Source organism: Pseudophryne corroboree, chromosome 8 (assembly GCF_028390025.1).
Source record: "Pseudophryne corroboree isolate aPseCor3 chromosome 8, aPseCor3.hap2, whole genome shotgun sequence".
NCBI classification, from domain to species: Eukaryota; Metazoa; Chordata; class Amphibia; order Anura; family Myobatrachidae; genus Pseudophryne; species Pseudophryne corroboree.
In genome coordinates, this window is record NC_086451.1 from 118,314,598 (window position 1) to 118,332,324 (window position 17,727).

Below are 17,727 nucleotides of genomic sequence, written 5' to 3' on the forward strand. Positions count from 1 at the left end.
GCTGAGGGAGATGGCCCCGCCCCTTTTTCGGCGGACTTTCTCCCGCTTTTTCTGGAATACTGGCAGGGGTAATTTTACATCTATATAGCCTCTAGGACTATATATGATGTAGATTTGCCAGCCAAGGTGTCATATATTGCCCTCAGAGCACCCCCCCCCAGCGCCCTGCACCCATCAGTGACCGGAGTGTGAGGTGTACATGAGGAGCAATGGCGCACAGCTGCAGTGCTGTGCGCTACCTTGGTGAAGACCGAAGTCTTCTGCCGCCGATTTTCCGGACCTCTTAGTTGCTTCTGGCTCTGTAAGGGGGACGGCGGCGCGGCTCCGGGAACGAACACCAAGGTCGGGTCCTGCGGTCGATCCCTCTGGAGCTAATGGTGTCCAGTAGCCTAAGAAGCCCAAACTACCACCTGTTAGGTAGGTTCGCTTCTTCTCCCCTTAGTCCCTCGCTGCAGTGAGTCTGTTGCCAGCAGATCTCACTGTAAAATAAAAAACCTAAATATACTTTCTTTCTAGGAGCTCAGGAGAGCCCCTAGTGTGCATCCAGCTCAGCCGGGCACAAGATTCTAACTGAAGTCTGGAGGAGGGTCATAGTGGGAAGAGCCAGTGCACACCAGTTAGACCTAAAGCTTTCTTTATAGTTGTGCCCAGTCTCCTGCGGAGCCGCTATTCCCCATGGTCCTTACGGAGTCCCAGCATCCACTTAGGACGTCAGAGAAAATCTGTACTTTTCGGCATAACTCTGGAATGCCTGGAGCAATTTACACAGAGACAAACATGGGTTGGGGCAGAAGCACCCACGTATAAGGGCAGAGGCACCCATGGGTAGTGGCAGTGGCACCCACAGGTAAGGATAGAGGCACACATGGGTAGGGGCAGAGACACTCACGAGTAGGGGCAGAGGCACCCACAGGTAAAGATAGAGGCACACACAGGTAGGTGCAGAGGCTCACACAGGTAGGGGCAGAGGGGCACACGGGTAGGGCATAGGCACCTACGGAGGGCAGAGGCACACATGAGAAGGGGCACAGGCATACTTTAGTTTCGAAGCTAAGCAAGGAGACCTAGGGCCCTTTGACATAGAGTCAGCTTGCAAACCTAACATATTTAATATACAGTGGGTGGAGCTTGGCCTGTCGTCCCAGCATGTACAGCACTGAGCAGGGCAGCATCAGAGGCGGGACGGGGCAAAGAAGGAGGCAGATTATTCTTCTCAGCACAAGCATATTGACAGCATCAATCCGGGGAGGCCCAGAGGTGTGGCCTGACAAAGATTGGCATTATTCTTTAAATTCTGTAGCGAAGCACAGGTATTCAGCTAGTGAATAATAAATGGCATGTAATTCCATTGGGAGTAAAACTAGCGTTAGTACCACTTTAGGGAACTGCTGCCTTCATACCTATTATTGTACTCCATGTAAGGATTTTATGATACTGAGTAAACTATACGGGATGTAGGTATGTGACCAGTGGTCAGGAGACTGCCGGTCACAATACTGGCACCTACATCCCACCCCCTCACTATCACGACGATTGGCATGCTGACCAACAGGGACTATTTTCACTCGTGGGTGTCAATGACACCCATAGAGTGCGCTCGCCACCAAGCCGCAAGGGGCTTTGTTGCGCTCATCCCCCGCCAGCCATGTAAATGCCAGGATCCTACCGTCAGTATTGTGACCGGTGGTCTGGAGACCGCCAGTCACACATACCCAACTATACAGTGGTTACCAACTCCAGCCCTCAAGAACCTCCAACAGATTTTGTTTTCTGGATTTCTTTAATTAAGCACAGGTGAGTTGATCTATCTTTCTGCGTCAATAACTGTCCCACCTGCTTCCACAGACTGAAATCCTGAAAACATGACCTGTTCGAGGGTGCTCAATGAGAACTGGAGTAAAAACCACTGGTATAAACCATAAATAGTAAAATATAGAAATCTTAGCAGTGTAGCAGAAATAACAGACACATCTGCCTGCACTGAAACCTACGTCGTTCTAGTACACAACAAAGACCAGTGCTGCTTCCCTACAGCACAACAATGCCCTACTATGGCCTGCAATGAACAGTGACACTGCCTACCAATGTGTGCCACAGGCTAGCCCAGAATCATCAATAACAACATGGCTCCTCCTCCAGCGCCCAGTCACGTGAGCCCTTCCGCAGCAGCCAGGCTCTTATCACATGATCACTTTCTGGGAGTCATGTGACCCAGGCGAACACACTATAAATAATGCAGGGTGTACGCGTATCGCTCTCGCTTCCCGGTAGTCGCTGTGCACAGCTGAGCGGGAGGCTGCCGGCTGCCTTTGTCCCCGGCTGCTGCGCGTACACCCGGCTGTGGCGCTTATATAGCGGGCGGCTGATCGCTCCCCTGTACGGCGATGTCATTGGACGGCGCGGCGCCCCTGTGTGAGGATTGTGCTGGCCGGGCAGATATCGCTTCTTCCCTGACTCAGCCTCTTCCACTGAGATAGATAGTGTCGGCGCGCGGGTAGCGAGGAAGCGGCAGAGAGAGAGCAGGACACGGGCTGAGAGGCTGCGGCTGCTGGAAGCGGGGAACAGAGCACAGGCGGACCCGGGGAGCTGCTGCTGAGCAAGATGACGCTGAAGCTGGAGCGCTCGGAGATGGGCAGCCATCAGTGTGAGGGTCCCGGTTTGCGCTCCGCGCTCTCCGATCTCTACCTGGAGACCCTGCTGCAGAACCGGGCTACGGCGCAGGTAACAGGGACCGCTGCCTGCACGGCTGTGGGGTGGGTGGGGGGGGGGGGAGATGCTCTGCCGGGCAGAGGAGGAGGTGCGATCATCTGCAGACTGCCCTTTGCTCCGTCTTATCGCTGCAGCGTGAAGAAATGATGAATCGGCGAGCGTGAAGTTCCGGGGAGATGAGGCGCAGGCTGTGTGACTGTCCGGGGGAAGGGGGGGGGGGGCTAATTAACCCGTGCTGTCCCGTGTACTTCTCCTCCTGTCTCTGTCTTCCAGGCTCTTACCTCCGCTCCCGGGGCTATGACCGAGGAGTTCTACATTAATGGGTCCGCGGCCCACGGGGGCCCCGAGGAAAAGAAGAAGGTCCGGCTAGTGCAGTTTGAGAGGGCGATGGAGGAGCCCATGGTGAGTAGGAGGGGGAAAGCACTTGGGGTTTCCCTATACATACGAGGGTGGCAGGGTGCATGCAGCACAATGCAGGGCTGGAGAGTAGCCCGTAGCCTAGGAGTAACCTAAGAACAGAGTGAACATAACAATGGGGTGTTTATTAAATGCTATGGGTAATAGTATTTTTTTTTCTTTCTGTGTGACCCCCATTCTATATCTCCAGCATGGGGGTAACAATGTGAGCTGAGGGCACTACAGTGTATGCAGTGCGTTTGCGGTGCTGGGAGTACTTGCACCTGCTTCTTAATACCATTGCCAGCATACTTTGAGAATTACTGGCCCCCACAACTTTGTTGCTCTCGGGTCCCCACACACCTGCCCTGAATTACAAAGTTCCACTAATCTCAAACCATAAAATGATCTTGTGCATGTAAGTTAATGGTCACCTGGTAATGCTGTGCAATATAGACCTGTATGTGTTATATGTTCCATGACCGATGCAGAAATCCTTTCTTGTAGATCTCCTTTGTTAGGCAGAGCAGCTGCTTACAGGCTGAATTACTTTGCAGTAATTCTTCTGTGGTATCTTCCCTATGTATAGACTTGCTGTCTGCTGTTCTAGCATCAGGATTAAATTAGTGTTTTCTTGGGTATTTTTTTGTTTTTTTGTTAATGCATATCTGTACAAGCTGCTGAAGTTCATTGTCTATAATACAGAAGTGTAATTTTAGTTATAGGAGGACATCTAATGGGTGTTCCGTTTTGCAAGATAGGACAGCCGTTTGTTTAAGGTATTCTTAATTAGGGCCTGTTTTGTGCTTGGAGTAGTGTATAAATATTGGTGCTAATGCAGAGCTAAATACAAACCAGTTTGAGGAACAGAAATTGGGTGAGTGTGCACTGTGCACCTACCAGAACTGAGGGTGTTTCCATTTGTGACTGAATTGACGCAGCTGGCCTGTAATGGGGTCTTCTTACATAGGAAATGTTCAGGAAGGGTGTGTTGCTGGAATTGCAGCATCTGCATATGTGTAAATATTTTCCAGTACAGCGCACAATATTGCCTGTTTACTAATGTGACGATAGAAATTCAGTAATCAGCAGGCAGCAGTAAGGAGTTGTACTGCGTCGCTGCTAGTCCTGTATACATATTCGCATGCTTGGCTGGCTTTGATGGCTCTCAAATGAGCATTGCATAGTAAGCGGCTTACGTAAATAACTAACTAATGGGGGAGGGGGGGGGCACAGCGGGTTATTGAACATTAATTTTCTGTTGCCATCCTGACATGGCAATAAAGGGGTTATAACTTGTCTTTGCTAGAGAACCTTTTCTGTTCTGAAGCCTTGTTTCTGAAGTGAGGTAGGACATTTTTGCTCTTGTACTTTTTAGGCTTAGTTGTTCCTAAGGACTGTAGTATACATCCTAAATAGAGCCAGTTACCTCTTTTGTTAGTAAAATGCCCTTTTTTTTTTTTTTTTTTTGTCCACAATACTGCCATTTAATTAACATCTCTTATCGTCCCTACTCACAGCGAGAATAGGGTAATTAACATGTCTTTTTATCATTGAAGTCCTGCTGGGACAACTCCTATATTAAGAGGCTGTGAATAAGGAGAAGGGGCCAGTAAGGGCTGTAACACACACTCCAGTTTTTCCCAGATGGAAAAAAGCCGGACAAACTTTGTCCGGCTTTTTGCCATCCGGGAGAAACCGGCAGTCTGTCACACAGGACGGCTTTGAACCGTGTGTGATGCTGTGCGCATGCGCAGCATTAGACACGGCTTGGGAAAAAACGTTGTGTGTGAAAGCTCCCCTTCACACAAACTGTTTACTGGCTGCAAAGACGGCCAGGCGCCCGCCCGGCAGCCGTGCCGGGACTGTGCCGTGTGTAAGGACACATTGCGCTGCATGTGTCTTTACATCACGGCAGCGGTTTAAAGCCGGCCGGGTGTTTGCCGGGCGGCGCCAGCCACCTCGTGTGTTTCGGCCCTAAGGCTAGTGAAACAATCATCAAATGATGGTGGTTTACTGCAGCTTGGATATAATGGTAACTTTTTCTCCTGGCTAATACCTTTTTCAAATTACAAATGCTGGGTCGCACCATGGATTTTGTACACTCGTCCAAACTGGATACGACCTGGCTGAGACCCTTTTCAAACTAGCAGCTGGACCCGGCTTATTACTGGGTCGGAAACGTCATCACACAAGTGCAGTGCAGGCAAGCACAGGCACTTCCTATGCTGTAAACTGGTCTCTGGTCAGACCCAGGTTACCCATTTACACTACTCTGGATTCAACTCTGGTAACTACCTGGATTGAAATGCTTGGTTGCTCGACCTAGTGTTTTTTTTTTTTTCCTTCGACTAATACCCCTTTTCTACCTGTAGCACGGGTCGCAGCCGGGAGCCTGACACGGCTGTGACCCGTGCTACAGCCCCCTTTCCCACAGTGCTCACCAACCCGGCATATTGCCAAGTTGGTGACGCTGCTAGTGACGCGGCAGGGGTGGTGCTGGGAGATCACATGGTGCCACCCTTCCATTCACTGTGAACGGGAGCAGTGTCGCATCGACACAGCTTCCGTTCACACTACACACCTTACCGGTTCAACCCGGCAAGATACCTGGGTAGGATTCCCGGATCACTTGATCCGGGAATATGCAGGGGGGGGGGGGGCGTTTCCACTAGGAAAAAACACGGGTACATGCGCTCCCCCACGTATTTACCAGTGTTTTTAAAGCTTGTGGAAAAGGGGTATAACTCTTTCAGAGTAATCAAAATCCTGGGTTGCTGCTAGTCTGAAAAAGGGTTTTATTACGGTTCTATCTCCTTTTGTTTGCTGCCTGGAAGCTCTACAGTGACTGATGCTTTCTAACCTGGTGTGGGTTAGTGTTCACTTAACCAGTAATCTGCATGTTCCCAGCCTTCAGAATAAATCTACATTTTAAGAAACGCATCCAGTCTCCAGCGAAGCCGGTAAATAGGATGTCATCGGACATGGCTTTGTCCGATAGTTCTGAAGCAGTGACAGAATTCACATTTTAATATTTCTCCTGGCTTGGTACTCCATGACTGCTGCCTTATCTTTAAAGGCCTCCAATTCTGCTTTTTTGATCATGAGTGGTAATGAGGTTGTTGTGGGAGGCCACCAATTCTTCCGTCTTATGTTCCATGTGATCTGTGCAGTATTTAATAGCAACAAGCTGTTTTCACCTCACGAATAGCAGCCATTAGATCCTGAGTAACATCAGTCTTAACAGCAGTTAATACTTTGCAAAGGGTTTTAACAATGAGAAGGGCATCGGAGTCCAATCAATCCCTGAAATAGACAACAGGCCAAAGCACTACTCATAATGGGACTCCTCACGGTGGTAGAACTGGAAATCCCGGATGAGGAGTGAGAAATGTGGGTAACCTTCTGATTGGAGAAGGGCACTCTTGGATAGAGCACCCCCTTAGCCCTCTTGGAAGGCATGATTAGATATTAGTAAGAAAAAGCGACAAATATGGGAGTAAGTCACCCTAGAGAAATTTGTGACTCTGCTAGGATATAGTAATGTGGTGGTTCAAGAATGACAATTAGATGTGCATATAAAACATGGGTGGTAGACTGAGGAGAGGGATCACATTATCAGCTGAGTGTCCAATGCGGTCCTTAAGGCATAAGCTGCACCAGCCTGAGGGTCCAGGGAATGAGGCACTCTAGGGTCCAGGGAATGAGGCACTCTGAAACCAGGGCCAGCCTTAATAGGTTAGAGTGCTCCAGAAACTAAACTCTGAGGTGTCTGCAGCAGTAACCGGGCTGGTGCCTCACAGGTATAGAGCAGGGTCCCAATGCCAGAAAAGATTCCTACAAATAGATAGCGGTCAGCCACATCAGCGTAAAAGCTAGGGGTTGAGATTCCCTGTAATTATCAGAATGGTAGGGGAGGCAGTAGGGTCTGATGTCCTGTGGATGCTGCAGAAGCTAGTGTGTAGGTATGCACCTCCAGTAGCAGCAGCGCTGTTCTATATAATAGATAGCGGTGGGGGGCTCGCTGTGTCCTGATGCCCAATTCTGTGGTTGTCCCCGTCAGTTGCACCTTAAGTGCTGACTCTTCCACTGAGCAGGGCAAGTGGTGGCACCACACTGTGAGCTCTGAAGCTGCTGCAGATCCCCGGAGCAGTGACAAATGCACCTGGACCTTTGCGCTGGAAGTGCATCACCGGTGAATGTGAGCTCATTGAGACTGCAGTTTCTGGGGCAGAGGTAGGTTTCAACCTGCAGAGACTCCCAGAGTGTCTTCCAGCTCTGTGTACCGAATCTCTGCCACTACAGACTCTTGTGCCCAGTTTTGAAGACAGATGCCTGGTATTTTCAGATAAATTGTAAGTTACCGCTCCATGGGCCCAAAGAGCATGTTCGCTCGGGTAGGCCATGCCCCCAGGAGTTTATTCTTACTCTTGCAGTATATCGACAGAGTTGTGCTAGCTATTTTTCTAAACAATTTGTTTAATTTTAAACCTTTGAAAAAAATCCTAATATTATAAATATACGTTATGGTAAGAACTTATCGTTGATAACTGTATTTCTCCTATGTCCACAGGTTTCCACAGGATAACAATGGGATATGATGGAGTGACAGTGGATTGGCACCAAATGATCACCAGCTTTCAGGCCTCCCAGGATGCAACGGGCTCGTCCATATATCCCCGCCCACTGGCTCAGGCAAATCAGTTGTATTCAAAGCATTTAGGCAGAAACATTATGTAGAACCCTATTCAGGCGAGAAGCACACATGCACACCCTTCCACGCAAGAGGGAAGAGGTTAGTGAGTAGAAGGATTCTCAAATCAGGTGCGTCAGGGTGGGATCCCTGTGGAAACCTGTGAACATGGGAGAAATACCGTTACCAACGGTAAGTTCTTCCCATAACGTATATATTTCCCCCGGCAGGGTCCACTGGTTATCCACAGGATAACAATGGGACTTCCCAAAGCAATTTTTAGTGGTGGGGATGCTCCTGATTAGACAGGAGAACCTTTCGCCCGAATTCAGCGTCATGAGGCAAAAGTATCCAAGGCATAATGTCTAATGAATGTGTTAATGGAAGACCATGTGGCTGCCTTACATATCTGTTCTGCTGAAGCACCATGTTGTGCTGCCCATGAAGGACCTACCTTACGTGTAGAGTGAGCAGAGACATTAGCCAGGGAGATCAGCTCGAGAATATGCTTCTGAAATCGTCATTCAAAGCCATCTTGCTAGCGTCTGTTTAGTAGCAGGCCATCCCCTCTTGTGAAATCCGTAGAGAATGAAGAGAGAATCTTTCTGATGGCACTGGTACGATCCACATAGATTCTTAATGCACGGACTATGTCCAGCGACGCGTCTCCCGCAGAAAGTCCTGATACCTGAAAAGACTGGACTACAATTTATTCGTTAAGGTGAAACTTAGAGACCACCTTAGGAAGATAACCAGACCTAGTTCTGAGAACTGCTTTATCTGGATAAAAATATAAGAAAAGGAGACTTCCATGACAGCGCTCCTAAATCTGATACTTGTCTAGCTGATGTCAGTCAGTAGAAAGAGCACTTTAGCTGTCAACCATTTGAACCACTTGATAAAGTGTATCTTAAATGGAGCACCCTGAAGGGCTTTGAGGACCAGACTTAAATCCCAAGGTACTGCAGGAGAAACAAATGGTGGTATAATGCGCAGCATTCCCTGCAAAAGTACGCACATCCTGTAAAGTGCCAATTTTCTTTTGGAACCATAGTCAATTCTGATACTTGCACTCTCAAGGAAGCCACTTTCAAACCCTTATCCATTCCTGCCTGAAGGAAAGCTAAGATTCTGGATACTCTGAAAGATTTTGGATCCATACTACTTTCACTGCACCAATGAATATAGGTTTGCCATATTCGTAAATGTGAGCTGAGGAGGTTTTCCTTGCTCTGAGCATAGTCTGTATTACCTGTTGTGAAAAACCTCTTGACTTCAGGATGGAGGTTTCAATAGCCACGCCGTCAAAGACAGCCGATCCAGATGCCTGTGATAACAAGGACCCTGCATCAGTAGATCTGGACGTTGAGGGAGCAGAAATGGAGCATCCATCGACATCCTCTGCAGATCTATGTACCAATGCCTTCTGGGTCAAGCCGGAGCTTTTAGAATCACGGCACCCCTTGTTTGCTTTATTTTCCTCACCACCCTGGGTAGCAGGGAGATGGGAGGAAACAGATATGCTAGATGAAAGTCCCATTTCACTGACCGTGCGTCCACAAGGATCGCTCCGGGGTCCTTTGTTCTTGACCCGTATGCCAGAACTTTGTTCCGTATGCCAGAACTTTGTTGTTCAGACGGGATGTCGTGATCGATCTCTGGCAAACCCCACTTGTTTACTAGAGTCTGAAAAACTTCAAGGTGTATAAAGCCCATTTGCTTGCTCGAATGGTGTGTCGACTGCAAAAGTCCGCTTCCCAGTTTAGGACTCCTGGAACAAACACTGCGTACAATGCTGGAAGATGGAGTTCTGCCCACTTTAGTATGTGACTTACCTCCTTCATTGCTTTTTGGCTGCGAGTTCCTCCCTGATGGTTGAGGTACGCTACTGCCGTTGCATTGTCTGAACGGATCTGGACTGGTTTTCCTTGCAGAAAGAATGTCCTTTGCCTGAATAAGTGCCATGTATATGGCCCGGAGTTCCAACAGGTTTATTGGCAGGCGACTAATCTTCCGGACCTTCTCCCCAGCCCTGTAGACTGGCATCCGTTGTCAGGATTTCCCAATTTGATATCCAATAAGGTCTTCCCTTGTCTAGATGGTATGGCTGTAGCCACCAGGCTAATGACCTTTTTACCTTTACTGGAAGTACCATAATTTTTGTTTTTGTCTGATGTACTCCATTCCATCTGGTCAGAATCAGATGCTGCATAGGTCTTGAGTGGAATTGTGCATATCCACCATGTCGAATGTTGACACCATTAACCCCATCACTTGCATTGCTGCGTGAATTGATATTGTCTGACTGTGTAACAATTCCTGAGTCATTAACTGCAACTGAGATTGAGAATTGGCTGGTATGACCCATTTGGCTTCTGAACCAAAAACAGGTTGGAGTAAAAACCCTTCCCCCGTTGTGTCGGGGGTACTGGAATAATTACCCCAGACTGAAGCAATTTCTGAACTGCTTCCTGCAGGGCTCTGGCATTCGCCTCTATATGAGACGGGCTGGTGCAAAAAAACCTTAGAGGAGGCTGCTTCTTGAAAGGGAAAACATAACCCAGAGATACCACTTCTTGCACCCAAGCATCTGTTGTCGACTGATGCCATATGTGTGCAAACTGAAGAAGTCGGTCCCTTACCTTGGGGTCCCCCAGGTGGAGGCCCGCACCATCAGGCTGATGGTTTCTGTTCTGGTTTGGAAGCTGGCCCTCTGGTGGCCCATTGCTTCTTTGCTTTGCCAGACTTTTTTTATTTTTTTAAATTGTTTATGATTTAACAGTTACACCCACAAAAACAGCATAATTACGGTATGCAAGGTCAGCACACGGATATATAAGAAATGCAGAAAGTATATCAACATAAAGACAATAAATGTAGGTGGCATAATATTCAGGAGTGTAGAGCATAGCATGAAAAACAAGTAAAATATACAGAAAACCCCCAAATATATATGTAAGGAGCGAGGCAGGGGCAGAGAGGCGCCATCTAAGCCCCCACTCCACTGGAACAAGAGTACAGTGGTTCACGGTGCAACCATGTCCTCCCAAAACCTTACACCAGAGGTTCTCAAACTCGGTCCTCGGGGGCCCACACAGTGCATGTTTTGCAGGTCTCACAGAATCGCAAGTGAAATAATTAGCTCCACCTGTGGACCTTTTAAAATGTGTCTTGAGTAATTAATACACCTGTGCACCTGCTGGGTTACCTGCAAAACATGCACTGTGTGGGCTCCCGAGGACCGAGTTTGAGAACCTCTGCCTTACACAGACCATAAGTAATGTGTTGCCATTAAAGCGGAGTACGACAAATGTGCGTCAACCCAACATCCCTAAAGCATGGACTAGACAACCCCCCCCCCCCCCGTAGAACCAACCCCCCAACTTATGGTCTACCTGGATCCCCAAACACCCCTCCCTAACTAAACTACTAAAACGTGGGAGGAACCAACCCCCGTAAACCCTAAGGGCATGGTATGTACATATCGCAAAATAAATCCCCAAAAAGGAGTGGTGAACCCAGCCTCGGACCGAAGAGCCAGTGTGTAGACTCAGATATGGAAGACCAAGCCTTCTAACAAACACAAAGGATAATACAGGTTGAGTATCCCATATCCAAATATTCCGAAATACGGATTTTTTTTGAGTGAGATAGTGAAATCTGTTTTCTGATGGATCAATGTACACAAACTTTGTTTAATACAGTTATTAAAAATATTGTATTAAATGACCTTCAGGCTATGTGTATAAGGTGTATATGAAGCATAAATGAATTGTGTGAATGTACACACTTTGTTTAATGCACAAAGTTATTAAAAATATTGGCTAAAATTACCTTCAGGCTGTGTATAAGGTATATATGAAACATAGATGCAATCTGTGCTTAGACTTGGTTCCCATCGCCATGATATCTCATTATGATATGTAATTATTCCAAAATACGGAAAAATCCAATATCCAAAATACTTCTGGTCCCAAGCATTTTGGATAAGGGATACTCAACCTGTATAGAAAACAACAAACAGACAATACAGGGTAATGCATTCAGTGGCAATAAAAGGCATAGCTGAAGTGCAGCAAAATCCTTCAAGGTGGATCAAAGCGACTGGAGGCCTGCATGACCAGCAGCACCATAATGCCCCACAGACAGACGCAGAAAGGAGAATGAGTCCAAACAGAAATTCAGAAGAAACTCCTTTCCCCAACTGTCAAGAACGAATGTCACTCCGGTCCCAGCAGAAAATCCAACAGCAGACAAGGGAAGTCTCCAAATAGAAGTAGTCGGAAAATCAGGAGGAGCACGTGCAATGGTGAGTATTGACCAGGAGTCCAGAAATTGCGCGGGAGCATTCCCTGCCACTCTCTTTGGCATAGCATCCAGCCGCACAAAAGCAGGAGACTCACAATTGAAAGGTGATGTGGCAATTAGTGTACCATGTGAAGGTGCAGTCTCTATTCTGTCTGGCACAGCATCCAGGTACACAACAGCAGGAGGTTCACAATGTAAAGGTGATGTGACTAATGTTGCACCCTGCAAAGGTACAATCTCCCCCATCCTCTCTGGCACAACATCCAGGCAGATCACGAAGGGTGCTAATCCAAGCTGCCAAGGCATAAATCAGCATGAAGCCCTGCCACTCGTGACACCATCCTATCCCCCGACTCCAAGATAGCTTGAAGAACCTGCTCCATGAGATATACAGGAAAAAAGGAGACTGGGAGCGTTGAGCCGCAGAGGGACAGTCGATGTAAACAGGAGCACAGTCCGGCAGCAGCAGGCACAAGGGCAGCCACGAAATCGAGCACTGAGACAGCTATGTAGAAACCAAGATGGCCACCGCTCGTCAGGACACCAGCGCGAAGCAGAAGACTAATATGTGCAGGGAACCTGCACAAGCAGCCAGGCAGAATCGGTCACCGTCTCCAGACCACACAGGGGCACGCAGCACCACCGGAGTTCACAGGAGGCAGCCAGCAAGCCAGATCCAAGATGGCGCAGCAGCGCGTCTCACACACAGGTTACCGGAGCAGTAGCAGGCCACAGAAGGAGGTACACAGCCTCAAAACCATTCCACAGGTATCAATGGTATATCAGGCACGAGTGGTCTTCAGTATACCGGCGCCGGAATCCAGACAGCAGACATACCAACACTATTTCTCCCTCGTGGGGGTCCACGACCCCCCTGGAGGGAGAATAAAATAGTGTAGCACGCCACCTTGCCCGCAGTGTGGCGAGCGCAGCGAGCCCGCAGTGTGGCGAGCGCAGCGAGCCCGCAAGGGGCTCATTTGCGCTCGCCACACTGTCGGTATGCCGGCGCCGGTATGCTGGTTGCCGGGAGCCCGGCCGCCGGCATACCATACTACACCCATCAGGTACAGGGAAAAAGGAGTCCAGTAACCGGCAACAGGATAAATAACAGGATCAATAGGCTGGGGAGCTTCAGGATGCACGTCCTATCCCAGGCCACGCCCCCCTTGGTTTGCCAGACTTATTGTACTGGGTCTGCTTAGAATAATTTTTGCCTTTTGTTTGGCCTTGCTACCGAATGGCCGAACCCCTAGGCCTAGGGTTATAACTGGCAGGAAACCTGACTTTCTTGGATTCTGCTTCTGACTCCAGAATCTGTTAATTCCTTACCAAAGAGTGTTCCCAACAAAAGGCAAAGATTTCAGAATCCAAGAAGGTTTCCCATGTACGTAGCCAGATTGCTCTGCAAGCAGCTACCGTTAAGGTTGCCGCTTTGAAAGCAATCGTACCTGTATCCATTGCTGCTTCTTCTAAGAATAGCGCAGCCTGTTTCATATGAGCTATATGGGATTCCTGCTCCCTAGTAGGTGCCGAAAGCCCATTTTCCAGTTCGTCAGCTCATTCAGCTACCGCCTTTGCCATCCAGGCTGAGGCAATAGCTGGCCTTATGACTGCCCCTGATAGAGAGAATGTTTTTCAAAAAACCATCCACTCTTCTGTCTGTGACATCATTTAATTTCCGTCAGCTCCTCTGACCCTGGAAACGCTACCCTAACTGTTTCGGGACGTTTAAACACGGGTGCCTTAGTTTTTATTACTGGCTCTGCTGAATCCTCTAGAGACAGAATAGCCTTCATTGCTCCAATTAACTCCGCTATATCCTCTGAGCTGAAACCTTCTACCTGTTCTACATATGCTGAAGTAGAGTATATGGAGCTATCCTCATCTGCTGTATCATCCTGTGAATTTGATTATATATTTACCCTTGGTTTATCAGCTTGTTGATTTGTAGAAGCAGTTAGGGCTATACCATAAGACGGGAGCTGCATGTATGGGTTAATAGTGTACTCTATTCCTGAGGTTGAAGCTGTAGGGACCAACCTGCCGGCTATACTGGATTAGGTTTGTGCAAACATAGCCCAAGGTGGATCTATTTGTCGTTGAACAGGGATCTGCCTTGCCATCTGCTGAAACGGAAAACAATTTGCACATAACCCATCGTGCCAGATGCTAAATTGATAATCCCACCTTGCAGGATAAACATGTTGAGTGTTGGTGTTACTCTTAATGTAACCTCGTCACCTTTGCTGCTCTTAGACATGATAAATAATCAGTTTTACACAGTATACTACACAATCTGTGACTGTAAGCACTTAACTGTATTAAGGTGATATCAATCTGACCCCAAGCACCAGCATTGAGGCTCAGAAGAAACCACTGACAAAGTCAGCAATCACCCTAGCAGTCAGTCACATGTTATACATTAGTCATATGAGCATATTATCAACTACGAACACATTTCAAGTATGTAGGAGTACATTTACTGAATTCTGTTCTGTACAGTTATTTAACGTATTCAGACACATTGCAAAGAAAACCACAGTAATGTACACAGACTCGTATGCAATAGGCACTAAAGTTAACTATTCCTACTAACAAAAGTAGATGGCATTTTAGTGCTGTATAACCCGTACTCCATAGAGTGGGATACTGGGAGACTTGCCCCACTTCCAGGATCGATCAATACGTTCGCAAACGCTGAGTGGATCCAGACGCTACTAGTGTACACTGCCGCTCCGGGAACGTTTTAGTGGACAGACGCTCAGTGAACACTAGTGCATGCATACGCACCTGTCTGCGATCCAGTCTCCTAGTGGTAACCTTAGTGTACACAGACGCAGCGGCCTATGCTGCGACCGAGACCCCTCGTGGTAGCGTCTGAGACGGAAATTAGGCAATTAATTCATGGCGGGAGACGTGCGGAAACTGGTCATGAACTGGGGGAGGGGCGACCAGGAGAGCATCTGACTCCCCACCGCTGACATCAACCCTAGGGATCGCAGCCTCAAACTATTCCTGGTGCCTTATGATCCTTAAGGCCTAGCGCTGGAGCACCCGTGTTGGCGGCGCGCCAGCTACTGTTTGGTAGTCTCCTCCCAAAACAGTGCGGCTGTGTCCGTATTCCCCTTCTAAGCGGAACCGATGCCTTACCTTCTTTCCATGCTCTGGCCACAGCCTGGTAACGTCTGCTGGACCTGCTAGTATATCCGACACAGACGTCCATCGAGACGGCACTTGTACCATGGGTAAGCGTTGTTGCGACCCGGCGGAGAGTTGTTGGAGCGACTCTTTCCGATATGCGTGTAAGACGCTGTTAGGAAAGATCACTCAAAAACAATGTAGACTATAAAAAGAAAATAATAAAGCTTAGGGCTGCCAAACACAGCAGCCCTGTGACCATTGTCCGGCTCCTGCCGCACCAAACAAAAAACTGATTTGCCTGAGCCAGTGGGCGGGGATATATGGACGAGCCCGTTTCATCCTGGGAGGCCTGAAAGCTTGTGATCGTTTGGTGTCAATCCACTGTCGCTCCATCATATCCCATTGCTATCCTGTGGACCCTGCCGGAGAAAGAGGTCTGTGGTTTTTTTTTTTGCACGTGTTTTTTTTTTTTTTTTTTTTTAAATTTCTTAATTCTGCAATGGGTCGTTTCAGTCATGAGGGTCCAAGTTGCGGACTGAGCTTTGCCTGGACTCGCAGAATTTTGAATGCCGCCTGAATGCCTTAATGTTTTAATGAAGATAACCGAATCCTGCTTATTACAATAATACTGTGAATCATTGCTCTGTATTAATGCTTTCTAACTTTAACAGTCCCAAGCTATTAGTGTTGATAGGATTTTTTATGTCTTTCAAGAAAAAGCCATATCTACCGCTTTTTATTCCTATTGCATCTGAATATATGTATATTAAACATATTAAAACATTCAAGGTACACTCAAAGATAGAGGACATTGAAAGTGAGAAAACGTTAATGTTAAGTATTAGTCCTGCTTATTACTTATAATTAGTCCTGAAAAGTATTACAAAATGGGGGGAAAAAAAAACACTTATGCTTTGACTTAAAACAATTATACAGTACAATTATAAAATACGGATAGTCAAAAAAGTTAATGTTAGTGGATACTGTGCAATATAACAAAATCTCTTCTTAACTGCCACTGATTTCTGTTATCCAAGTTTTAGAATGGAATGCCAGCATATTTTTTCAGATGAGGCTTAAAACACCCATAGCACAAATATTAGACCTCCAATTGAGGTCTGACCTTCAAAGGGGTATGTTCAATTGCAGCCGAAAGCTGCCGTCTGTTGGAAAGACTGTAGTTTTCAATTTTTGTATTTTTTTTTTAGGTCGGAAGGGGGTCCGAGGTATTCGGTAGACCCCAGAATTTTCTGACCTGTCGGAAAGCACGTGGATCGTTGGAATAGCCGCTGATCCGCGTGCTTCGGTTGGAAACTGCCAAATCCAACAGGTTTGGGCCCCGTTTCCAACAATCTCAATCCGACTTTCAAAAAAGTCGGACAGAGGTGAGGAGACAGGGCTGCAGGGCACAGGCAGGAGCCTCTCTATCCTGGCAGCGCAGTGTAGCTTGTAGGGATCTGAGGGTTCCTCCAGCCCGTCCCTGTGAGCTCACACACAGGGACGGCTGACTGCTGACGGTAGCAGCACGGACAGGACACCATGAATGGCCGAATCAGACAGTCTGATTTGGCTGCATTGAATAGGCCTTGTCGGATCCATTCCGACAAATGCATGTCTGGATCCGACACCAATTGAATATACCCCATAGTGTTAGAAGAAGATGAGAAAATAGACTTCTATAACTTTGGTGCATGAAAACAACATGCATATATAAAATTGAGACCATTTGGCAGACCTTAAAGAACACCTTTTTGACATTTGTAATCTGAAATAAGCAAGTGCTATGAAATGTATTATCTCAAAGTGTACATTCTGGTTATTTAAAAATTGAGTGAGTATATATGAGAAATTTATGTAGTTTCTAACTTTGGGAAAAAAATTGAGTGTAGGCACAGAAATCTGATGCAACATAGAATCCTTTTTTCAGTTCTTTAGAAAAAAGAAAGTAGTGGTAAAACCAGGAATGAAATCTGTAGTAATGCTTCAAATTGCTTTAGAGAACAATTCTTACTTAAGAATCACTGTATACTTTAAGAAGGTGAGGTGTTTATACATTGATTTAAGAGTCTCTAATGTAAGAAACTAGCAATGAGTTAACGGTTTACGTCTATTTTTAATTATGGTTGAAGTTATATTTCTAACTCTAGTGTCTGTTAAGGGGGGGGGGGGGGGGGGGGGTACACACTGAGAGATCCGTGCTTAATTTTTAAGCAATCTGACTAGATAGTTTAGAAATTAAGCATGGATCTCTCCATGTGTGTGCCCCATAGCGTGTCGCTATCGCCGGTTCTAGATTGTGCCTGCATGCAATCTAGTCAGGTTGCTCACTTCACCACTGTGTGAAGTGACCGTCCTGCCCCTCCTTCCTCGCTCAGCACGCTGTCGCACTGAGTGGGGGGGAGAGATGTGTGCTGAGCGGTCTGTAATAGATCGCACAGCACACCTATGTGTGTACCACCTTTACAATTCTCAGAGTAACC

At 47.3% G+C, this 17,727-nt stretch overlaps 1 protein-coding gene across 1 annotated transcript in view; it reads left to right on the top strand.

The window, feature by feature from the left end:
* Positions 1–2,242: 2,242 nt before the first annotated feature.
* MPP1 (MAGUK p55 scaffold protein 1) overlaps positions 2,243–17,727 on the top strand; it is a 156,354-nt gene continuing 140,869 nt past the window's right edge. Inside the window, exons 1-2 of the mRNA XM_063936896.1 lie at positions 2,243–2,721; positions 2,983–3,111. Coding sequence (XP_063792966.1) covers positions 2,602–2,721; positions 2,983–3,111 — 249 coding nt within the window. The 5' untranslated portion in view covers positions 2,243–2,601. The remainder of the gene's footprint in view (positions 2,722–2,982; positions 3,112–17,727) is intronic.